Source organism: Lissotriton vulgaris, chromosome 8 (assembly GCF_964263255.1).
Source record: "Lissotriton vulgaris chromosome 8, aLisVul1.2, whole genome shotgun sequence".
NCBI classification, from domain to species: Eukaryota; Metazoa; Chordata; class Amphibia; order Caudata; family Salamandridae; genus Lissotriton; species Lissotriton vulgaris.
The window spans coordinates 531,730,171-531,742,306 of NC_141696.1; the positions used below are offsets into that span (position 1 = coordinate 531,730,171).

Below are 12,136 nucleotides of genomic sequence, written 5' to 3' on the forward strand. Positions count from 1 at the left end.
TGGTAAAAGAAAAATAATATAAGCTTTCGAGGGTAAAAAGACAACACTACCCAAATTAACAGAAAAGCAAAAACAATGGAAAAAACTCACTGCCATCAACGACTAAAAGAACACTGCGTCACTAATTGAGAGCAAAGCCAAAACAATCACCAATAAATATTAATGGTATAATGCAAATTTGAACCATTAATTTAATTGATAAAAAATTAGAATGAATGGGAAACATAATAATGAATAATACTTTAGTATGCACATCCCTTAGCTCAGTCAAAAGGATCTGCACAGAATTTGGCAGATAATTTGCATATTCAGCTTAATTTTACAATGGAAGGTTAGTGCAGATCTGTCTTGTGGATCGAAAGTTAAACAAGCATTTGCAATGCAATAGGTCTCGCATTTGCGAGAATTTGAGCAATTGGCATTGTAAAAGGCAATGCCTTTATATTTACGTATTGCTTTTACAAACATGAATAAAAGGCATCGTTATTTACAATTGCAATCGCTTAAACTCTCGCAAATGCGAAACCTGTTGCATTGCAAAGGCTTGTTTTTATGGGTTGGGGGCTAGCCATGCTTGTCAATACTGTGCAAAGATAGAATAGGTCGCACCTGCTGAGCAGAAAAAATATAAATGGACCAGTAAAAAATGTTAATTAAAAAGAAAAAGTATTAAATGGTAATGTAATTAAAGAAAAACTCAATTTCCAAATCATATAGGGTCACAGTCACTTGGATAAAGTCTGCAAATGTCCTTCATATTGCCTCAAAATTGAGTATTGCTGACACATTTTACGTCACTTCATCCAAGCTTAACAATAGAATCCAAATATTACAATATTCTGCGTTCTGGGTGACCTTAACATTAGGTTTGATAAACCCAATATGACCCATCCAAAAACTATAATCACCGGCCTAGACGCATTGAACCTGCATCAGATTGTCCACAATCCGACACACACCGCTGGCTATATCCTAGATGCCATTTTTACTAATACTGAACTAGTTACCTTTTAAAATATAACTCCAGTCACATGGTCAGACCACCACTTACTTGCCCTACAACCTAAAACTACCTTACATCCATCCACCTATCGGCCGTGGAACAAACTCAATTTGAACACTTGGAAACACAACTGACATCCACTACAAATCTGGAAAGCATAAATTCTGTTCAAAATCTGAGTGGCTACAGGATGCTTTTGACATCCTGAGTCCACTCAAAACCACACAACAGAACAAAAGAAAAAACCGCCTTGGAGAATCATAAAAATAAGACATAAAACAACAAATTAGAAAGCTGCAACGTCCCTAGCTCAAAACAAACGCCAAACAAGACAAACTTCACCTACAGAAAATTAACAGATTATACAAGTCTGCTATCAAAAAAGCTGAGAAAAGGTAAAATTCAGACCGGATTCAAAACGCTAAATGCGCAAATAAAGAATTCTATAAAATACTCAATGAATTTCGCAAACCAAATTGCCTAGAAGGAACTCATCCTGTTACTCAAGATTTCACAGACAAACTGGCAAATCATTACACGGACAAAGCAGACACATTGGAATCTTACTTAAAACAGAAACAAAGCACCAGCACTAACCCTTGTACAAAACAACAATCCAAGAATGCTCTAATCAAGCCTCTCCGTTCCTTCCAACACATCTCACATGATGAATTTATGGAACTGGTCAAAGCATACAGGACTGCCGTCAGCCCTTCTGACCCCTGTCCGCCTCAAACTTTCAAGACAATTCTATTAACAACCGCTGATGCCACTCCAGTAAGAAGAGTCATCAACGATTCCTAAACTACTGGAATATTTCCAGAAGAACTCTAAAAGTCATACATACGCCCTTTACTGAAGAAAACAAACTTGGACCCGCTGAACCCTGACAACTTAAGACCCATTACAAATGGACAGTTCCTGGGCAAACTGATAGAAAGAGCAGCGTTCGCCCAGATGTCACAATTCATTGAAGAGAATGACATACTTTCAGACTTCCAAACAGGATTCCGTCCGGGAAGAGGCACTGAATCTGCCCTCCTTGCCATCTGGGATGACCTAAAGAATACAGTTGACCACAACGGGGTTGCTGCGCTACTCCTCTTGGACCTCTCATCTGCCTTTGACACGGTTGACCATGACACTCTGAAACAAAGACTCTGAGGCCTGCATAGTGGGAACTGCTTTAGACTAGATAGCCTCCTACCTTCGAAACAGAACTAATGTCATCCGTACACCACCTTTCTCGTCCAAACCATACTCCACAAAAGCAGGGGTCCCTCAAGGTTCTGTCATCTCGCCCATGCTTTTCAACATCTACATAAAGTCATTACCAGTACTGATCAATAAATTTCACCTCACGTGCTATAACTATGCAGATGACACGCAAATACTCCTTCAACTAGAATGTCCCAAAGACATTGGAAAGTCACCAATTCTCAGCTGTCTCAGAGCCGTGGAATAGTGGATGACCTGGAACCATCTCAAATTGAATGCTTCAAAAACTGAAATATTCACGTGTGGCGATTGGAAACATTACATACCCGCTTGCCGCATGGCCTGATGAACTGGGATCACTGCCTAAAGTATCGAAGGAAGTAAGAAACCTCGAATGGCCATGGACTCCAAGCTGTCGATGAATGCCCAAGTGGATAAACTAGCAAGATCAAGCTTTGCTACTATAAAAACGCTGCGGCGAATTTTCCCTCATTTGGGATTTCCACACAAGGTCCAAGCTACCATCTCCCTTGTTCTGTCCAAACTCGATTACGCCAATAGCCTCTACCACGGATCACCTTTAACGACCATGAAAAAACTATAGCAGATTCAGAACTCTGCTGCCAGACTACTCTTGCATATCAAACCGCGAGACCACATCTCTCCTGCCTTGAAAGCCCTGCATTGGTTACCGGTTGCCAGAAGATCCACGTTCAAGCTGCTTTGTATCACCCACAAAGCAATACATGGAATGGGACCGCTCTTCATCAGGAATATAATCACCAAACACATTCAGCAAAGGAACCTCCGCTCTAAAGGAGCATCTCTCCTTAAAATCCCACCATACGAGAAACAAACCATAGCTGGCACATCCTTCTCTGTTCAAGCAGCCAATCTATGGAATTCTTTACCCCCCAACATAAGGTCCACCGACAACCACCTTATCTTCAGAAAACTACTCAAGATTTGGCTCTTCCCCCACATAAGCACCATACGCAAACAGAAATTTACAGCATATCCCTCTGTATACAAGCATTTTTTTTCCACTATAGAGATGTACCTATCTTTGTGTATTACTTTGTATTACTTTGTATAAACATGTAAAATAATTGTTGTTGAGAGAAAAAATACTAATAAATAAATTAAAATCATCTTTGGTCTACATGTACAAACTTCCATTGTGCATCTATGTACCTTCCATGTACTTGGATCTGTGTGTCTGTTACTTTTCTCCTGAAAAAGCATATCCAATGCACTACCCTATTTTTCATCCTGTTCCTCTATCAATATCTTTAATCTACATATACTTATCTCCTTTATGTATCTATATACTTTCAGTGTAATTATGGATCTATATATTTATCACTTTCTTCTAATTTCTCATTCCCAATGCACTACCCTATTTCTCAGCCTATAATTTGCTCAATACATCTTCTAGCGCAACCTTCTGACTCATCTCAAACTTCTTATACTACTCCTTCCAATGCACTATCTCTCATCCTATACATCTATCAATATATCCTCTACATCCAATCTCTCATTTATCCCATACCACTACTATGATTGGCAAAATAACCCTTTCTAGACGCTCTCCTACTCTACCCCTCCTTGCATCATCTGACACCTCTTTTACTATACCGATCCCCTAAACCAAACCTTTCTAAACTCTTCCTCCGAGTCCTCCCCTCCAAAACTCCTTTTTACTCATCCAAAAGCCTCCTCCTATTGCCAAGACCTAAAAAATTAATAAAATCTTTTACTCTTTTATCCCTCCACAATCCTTTTCAATCAAAATTAACAGACTAACATGTTGACTTCTCAAATTCCATATTAAACTATACTAATATACTACCCGAATAACTGAATAGCATATCCACTACTCAAATTACTTCACATTTTTTTTACTATACTAATTTTCAACAGTAAAACTTTATGGGTTCCGGAGTGGCGTGCTACTCGCCAGAAAAGCGATTCAACACCCATCAGGGGTAACAAGTTCTATATGAATGCAAATCTTTCTTCCCCTTTTATCCCTCCGCTATCCTTCTCACTCCAAGTAACGGACCAAATTAATTCACCACTAATCCTTTGTAGGCTTCCTGAATAGCGTGTGTCAACAAGCGCTATATAAATACAAACTTTTGTCCTCCTCTATCCTTCTGCTATAATTCCAAACCAAATAACTGACTAACCTTTCCACCACTTAAAATGTACTTGCATGTTTCGCTATACTAATTCAACATTAATCCTCTATGGGTCCCGGAGTAGCGTGCTACTTGCCGAAAAAGCGCTTTGACGCCTCGTCAGGGGTAGTAAGCGCTATATAAATGCAATTACAATACAATACAATATTCCACATGATAATGCTATCTCCCGATATTTTAGTGTATTCTATATTAATAGAATTGTGTGGCACCAGTGTTGTAGAATTTCAGTACGAAAGCTTATGGTATGTATGAAATATCTATAAAGTATCTTTACAGCAATTTCCTACCAAATGCCCTTCTTTGTTAGCTTGGACCAGCCAGTTTAGTTGGAGTGTATTGTTTCTTCGGTAATACTGACAACGGTGCAACAGGACAGTGTAGGCCTGAGCCAAGCTAGAACAGGGCTGCCAGATAATTGTCACCGAGGTACCATGTTCTAGTCTTGGACGTGTCGTTGAGGAAATCTGTGCATTCTGAGAGTTATAATCTTAATTCCTTTCAAAAGAACTAAAAGCTCTCGCACACCTGAAAACAGTCCTTTCTAAAACAAAAGCCCAGGGCTGGTAAAATTGTGTTCTGTTGACATGGAGCCATCCTGTAGCTTTTTGAAGTGATAGAACACTGGTAAATGGTGATCTCAGACTTGTGTTGAAAACTATTGAGGCTTCATCGATCAACAGCAAAGAAAGAATACCAGAAAAAAACATTACATTAAAAAAGGGATTTCTTTCTTATTCAAGGAACTTCTTAACCAATTGCGTGCAGTTTTTGATCAAATCATCGAATTTCAAACTGCTCAAGATGCAATGTATAGAGCTGCTTTGGAAGAGCTTCAACTGCGGTTACAATTTGAGGAGAGGAAGAAAGTGCGCGAAACTGAGGTACGGGTCATTGAGTTGTAATATCTTTTTGATAATTAAGAGTAAACTATATGAAAATGTAAAACTGTTCTTAGTATGTGCACTAGCTGGTAAAAAGTATTCTTCATTCTTAAATGATCCAGATAAGACTAGCAGAAACTATGCATGTGGTAAAGTATTGGTTGTAAGTTCATTATTCTTAAAAGTAATATAAATATGTACACATGCCACCTGTCTTACGGCTTTATGGATTTGTATCTAAAGGTGTCCCTGACTGTTGTAGGCGGCTAAGTACTTTTCCCACTCCTTTAATGGGTTTTAATAGGGCAACATGGCAGATACAAAGAAGACCCTCAGATGGTCTCAAAACGAACGCATTTGCTCGCTCATTGCATTCCAGTTTCTTAAAGTTTTATACTCTAGTTGTTGTGTCTCTTGCTAAATGCCTAAAATGGTCTTCCCCAACATACATTGAGACCCTCTCGGTTGAGTAGCGCACTCTACAAATGTATTGATTGATTGAAAACACCACACAAAAAGATCCCACATCAAGTTAGAAAAATTGAGTAAAATGTAATAAATAAAGTAAGACCAAAACGACAAAAATGCAATCAGTAGAACTGGAGTTATACATTTTGAAGTGTAAAATCACACCAAAAAGCATAATGCGCTAATCTGAGATCTCGTCACGATGGACCGGGTCAAAGTTGCACTTTAAGGCTGACCAGAGTGGAGTGCAGGTCGGATACAGTCACCAGGTTAGGCCTGTTGAATTTTACCTTCTCAAGCTCATGCCAAGAGTCACGTTGAAGAGGGCCGCGAGGAGCAGGGACAGCGCTACAGGAGGCTGTCAGCAAAGCGCGAGGAGCTGGCAGGCATCGTGGATGTTGCTGAAGCTTTGCGGTGGCAGTTGCCCCGAGCGGGTGATTCTGCAGTGCGTGAAGTCGGGCTTACGGAGCTTCGAGACAATTTGCAGTGCAAGTGGTGAGGTCTCGGTGCGAACGGGCCAGAAGTGGCCGCAAAGAGTCCGAAAGCTTAGTTTCAGTGCACTCGAGCCACACCAAGGGTCCAGGACCTGAGAGGCACCACTTGGTGAACAGGAACTCGCTGAAGCTGTGTCCAGGGGCTTGTGCATGATGTTTAAGAGCCTAAGCTACCCATTTTATGTTGCTGTCTAAGAGAATACACAAAGCTCAACAGTTACCCACACCCAATCATGTGACCCAGACAGTCTGCATGCACCAAATGGCTGAGGCAAGAAAATTTCAACTTTCTAAAAGGGGCATTTTCAGAATTACAATTTAAAATCGGACTTCACCATAAGTTACAATTTTAAATTGAGATTCCAGAGACACCAAACATAAAGGGGTGACCTGTTCCCATTTGGAAATTACACTTGGAAAATGTAATGCGATAACTCCACTATTATCATGTGGGAGACGTATGCCTTGCAGTAGTGAAAAACTAATTTAAGAGTTTTCCACTACCAGAACTTGTAAAACACAAAAGTACATGGCTAACTTTTTTAAAATACATTGCACACTGCCCTCTGGGATGTCCAGGGTCTACCCCTAGGGGTGACTTATATGTATTAAAAAGGAATGTTTGATCCTGATAAAGTTTATTTTGCCAGGTCAGCATGGCAGTTTAAAATTGCACACACAGGCTCTGCGATGGCTGGCCGGAGACCTGTTTGAAGGGCTACTTAAGTGGGTGGCACAATCATTACAGTAGGCCCACTAATAGCATTTAATTTACAGGCCTAATTAAATATGCCAGTTGGGTATAAGCTAATGTGATCACAAGCTCTTTAGCATTGGTTAGCAGTGGTAAAGCATGCAGAATCCTAAGGCCAGCAAAAACGAAGTCCACAAAAACAGGAAGTCTGAAGACCAAAAGTTAATGGAAAACCACGAATGAGTCCTGTTCATCAGTGGAAAAACACATTGTAACAGATGTATCGGTCTTATGCTAACAGACGTCTTCATCCGTCTCGTAAATAACATTACATTTCTCTCCTTTTTATTAATATTCTGTGATGATGAGCCAGGAAAAGATACTTCTCGGAAAATGAACCGCTCAATTTATTCCTCACATTCACAGTGGGCTTGCCTGACTCTTGGACAATGCCCATGCTGACTCCTCAACCAGCTGCAAGACCCACATCGGCAATGATGATGCCAACACTGTAGGAAGAACCCAAAGTCCTGTCAGACTCTAAAGCAAATACACCATTACCTCGGCCGAAGTCGCACCTATCTCAACCAGTACACCAATCAGACTATGCTATGTAGCAATGCCAGTGGCCTTCACACTTTTTCTAATGCTGGCTTCAAGTTTCCACCTAGCCTCTCTAAATAAGAATCTGGATCTTTTGTGATGGCCCTTACAAGGGCAGCAGAAGTTCATGACCTCCAGTTACCATCAGTGGAGGTAAAAACGGATGTCCTCACTGAGGTTTTATGGTCAGGGCAGACCTCTTTAGAGCTTCCCATTTAATGAAGCCCTCACAACACCCTTTTCAGTAGATAAATTGACGGATGACATAGGTACGCTCCAAGAGATGCATCTATCCTCCTCTAGCTTTCAACTCCAGAGAGCCTAGTGGTTGAAGCCTCTACAAGCAGGTTAAATCCAAATGACACTACCCAGTTTAACCGAGTCAAAACTTATGGGGGCATTCTGAAAATGGATGTTCTCCTCTGCCAGTCTTGCATCATACTTAATTTGGTCAGTCCTGGCCACTACTGACTCGATAGGGCAGTTGGTACCAGCGTAGTGCTTCAGCACCACACCACGTATGGGTCAGATCTATGGGCTTATCAAGTGATATACCAGCATCACTGATGGACAGTCCATTTAATAGCACCCGTTTCTTCTGAGACCAGGCAGATTCGGCCCTGGAGGGCTTTAAGGAAAGTAAGGCTATGTCTCACTCCCTCGGCCCTGCTCAGCTCATACTGTAGTTTCCCCAACAATATCGCCCATTTTGAGGCTTTTGAAGAGGCATCCAGCAGAGGCAATGACAGAACCTGCCTCTGAAACAACTTTTTTCGCCAGCCTTACAAGGCAGAGGTCAGAATTCCGACTGCTAGCGCCCAGACCCCCAAGGGTAATCCATTGCACATCCCCCCCTCTCCCCCCTAATTTACCCTAAGCAGCACCAAGTCACCAAGGTTGGAACCCTATAAGTTATTGCTTAGACAGTTAGCAAAGCATCACATCAGAAAAAGATGTATGCTTTACCTTGTCCGGGATGGTTACACCCTTCCCTTTCGATCTACCACCCCAGACATGCCAGCTACACCACAACTGCTTCTGGAGGACCACTTGTCTGTCGTACAGAAGGAAGTCCAAGCTCTCTTGGACAAGGAAGCTCCAGACAGGGTGCCAGCTTAAGAGCTCCTGACTGGTTGCTACTCCTTTACTTGCTGGTGCAGAAGGAGGACAGACAACTTTGTCCTAATTTAGACTTTTGCCCTCCAAGCCGTTTCCTCAAAATATACAATTTCAAAATGCTCACTGTGGCACAGGTTCTGTCTGCCTTAGATCCAGGTGACTGGATGGTGACACCAGATGTGCAGGATGCCTATTTCAATATCCCTGTCCTGCAGTCCCACAGGTGCTCCCTGTGGATTCAGGTAAGCTGCAAGCACTTACAATTCCTGATGCTACCGTTTGGCCTTACCAGTGCACCTCGGGTGGTAACTGAAGTGATGGTGGTGGTAGCTACTCCTCTTTAACGGCTGGTTGCTGAAGGCGTACTCACCTCATACTTTTGTCAACTATCACCATACAACTGACCTCCTTTTGACATTTCTGGAATATTCCATCAATGTTTCGAAGTCACACCTGACTTAATCACAGAGTCTCCCCTTCATTGGATCCACCCTGGGTGCTATCCCTTGCTTTTCTTCCATCTCAACTATTCCAGGATATTCAGTCTACAATCCCAATGTTTTAACCTTTGTCCTGGGTCTCCGTGACCTTCTAGTGAACCATGCCTGCAGTGGGGTCTGAAGTCTGTTGGTTCAGCACCAAGGGAACCTCTCAGATTCCAACCAAATGTTGGAGGAGACTGCAAAAGATGTGCAGTGGTTGCTGCCGGACTGTTATTGAACTGGTGTCAGGCTCCTCTACCTGCACCATCCAAAGTTAATGGTTGTGACGATGCATTGTTGCTGGGTTGGGCTTCTGGGAGAGGTGGAGTTCAGAAGACTGGTCTCTGTCAGAGATGCTTATCTGTTGCAAGAGATTCAGTTTGCACTAAAAGCCTTTCCCCTGTCCATTGAGTGGGAATGGGTGCAGGTCCTCACAGTCAACACCACTGCTAGGTGGTAACTACAATAAGCAGAGTGGTGTGGAGACATGGGTCATGTGCCAAGAGGCTACACGCCTCTGAAACTGGCTGAGTCTTCTGGATCTCCCTGGTCATTCCGACCCGGTGGAGCAAGGGGTAGGTTCCTGGCACCGTTCTCCGTGAGAACTGATGTTAACCTTTAGTAACATGCATTCCTCTGCCTGCTAGTCGAGGGAGCCAGACAAATACCCAAGTTGGGTTGATCAATTCTAAATATATTGAAAAGGTACCTTATTGCTAGGTTTTAGAGTGCTTGGTACATCTCTGAGGAACCAACCACTGTGTAGGAAGTGTAGTATCCCCGGTCCTGACGAATTGCCGAATGTTTTCCTACACTTTAGGCGTTAAACATGTTGACCATTCACACTTAGCCACGTCTGACCACTTCCATGTTTTTAACTGAGACCGGTGGGCTCGGAAAATACATTGAATCTGAAAGAAACAGGTTAGTATTAGATTCCTTACCTTAGAATATCCCCAGGCGTCAGACTGGATCCGGAAAATTTTGCGTAGCAGTACCCCTGCGCTTCGGTTGGCGTTGTCTGCGGCTCCGCGTCCGGCGTCGTTGGCGCCAGGATGACGTCGTCGGAGTACTTGGACGCCGTCTTCGCGAGCTGACGTCCGTTTTTCTTTTTTCCGCGCCAGCAGGCGCAGGTCGGGAGAAAGTGGTACCCTTAAGTCACTTTTTGACTAAGCTTTTTCGATCCTTTTTGGATCCGGTTCGAGTGCTGGTAGGGATGCCCGGGTTCAAGCCCTGTGCGGACTGCAACCAACTGATGTCTGTTACCGACCCTCATCGCCGGTGCCTACATTGCCTGGGGCCAGACCACGATGACAAGTCATGCCCCGACTGTCGGGCCTTGACGTCGAAGGCTAGGCGGGAGCGGTCTTGTAAGCGCCACGAGCTCCGGGAGTCAGCCCGTGCCGTTCGAGGTCCCAGTCCGGAAGGAGGTCGAGGGACCGGTCGTGGGGCCGGAGTCATCACAGCTCGGCGAGTCGACACCACTCGTCTGGCTCAAAGTCCTCAGGTAGGGCGACATCACTCTTCGGACTCCCCCCGGCGCACACGTGATGCGGCCGGGGGTTCGGGTGACACTGCCCATGCTGCTCTGCCGGAGCCACAGGCGTCGCGGCATGCTCCATACCCGCAGGTCCCATACCCATAGGTCCCTGGGCAAAACGCGACGCCGGAGGAGATCGATGCCTTCCTCATGGACATGAGGTCGCCCTCTCCTCCGCAGGTTCCGCAGCTGCTTCGGCCCCGGCGTCATCGGGTGCTCCGGCGCCGTCGACTACTTCGGTCCCAACGCCGCAAGGTCCCGCTGGATCCGGATCCGGGTCGCCGCTGGTTGACCTTACGACCCCGCCGGCGTCTGCCCCTAGTGTGTCATCCCCGGCGTCGTCCCAGCACAACTCCGTCCCTGGTCCACCCCTCGATCCGGCGTCGGAGCAGCGTCGCTCGACGCCGCATTCGGCGCCGGCTGAAGCGGAGTTCTTCAAGGATCTGGGTCCACCCTTTACACCTGATTTTCAAGACCCTGATGACTGGGGGGGTCTGAGGACCCCCTGGCACATGAGTGCCAGTCATTTCAGGACTGGACACAGGAACTAGGGGAGCCAGTGGCCTGGATACCTCCCCAGACACTGGTTTTGTCTCCCCTCCTACCGTGGCTACGGAGGAAGGGGCAGCTTATAGTGTGGTGCTAATGAGGGTTGCCAATGCCTTGGCTCTTGAACTCCTTGTTGCAAAGGTGAGGTCTAACATCCTCACAGAGGTCCTTAAACCGCAGGTAAGCTCTCCAGAGCCTCTACTGCCGTTTAATGAGGCTCTCCCCAACGTCCTGTTGGGCACCTGGTCCAGGCTCGCTACAGGTCCCCCTGTAGATAGGAACGTCGCTAGGCGCCACCGCCCTGCTCCGGGCGACCCTAGTTTCTTGTCCACCCATCCCACCCAGAGAGTCTGGTATCCAGGCCTCTACTTCCCTATCTGCATTCCCGACTGCACCACCGGATCGGAAATCCAAGAGGTATGAGCAATTGGGAAAGATGTTCTCCTCCCTTAGTTTGGGATTGCGGTCGGTCAACACCGCGTGCCTCTTGGGCCGGTACACCCACTCTCTGTGAGATATGGTTGCGGAAGTGCTAACTGAGTGCCCAGAAGGGGCCCGGGCGAAGCTCGCTCAAGCCCTCGCGGAGGGAAGAGACGCAGCACAGTATTCAATACTGTGTGGACTGGATACCACGGACTAGATGGGAAGAGCGATTTCCTCGTCTGTGGCGGGTCACCGCCACGCCTGGCTGAGGTCCGCCACATTCTCGGCTGATGTCCAAACACCCTTCTGGACATGCAGTTTGATGGCAGCCACCTCTTCGGTGGCAAGGCAGATAGTACGCTGGAACGCTTTAAGGACTCCAGGGCTACGGCCAAGTCATTGGGCCTGTGGCCCCGCGTCAGCAAACTTCTGCCCAGCGCTCCTTTTGTGGCCAC

General features: G+C 45.2%; 1 protein-coding gene across 1 annotated transcript in view; it reads left to right on the top strand.

Moving 5' to 3' along the window:
* TUBGCP3 (tubulin gamma complex component 3) overlaps positions 1-12,136 on the top strand; it is a 418,028-nt gene that overhangs the window by 376,063 nt on the left and 29,829 nt on the right. The window contains exon 20 of the mRNA XM_086934339.1: positions 5,169-5,309. Within this exon, the coding sequence (XP_086790465.1) occupies positions 5,169-5,309 (141 nt within the window). The remainder of the gene's footprint in view (positions 1-5,168; positions 5,310-12,136) is intronic.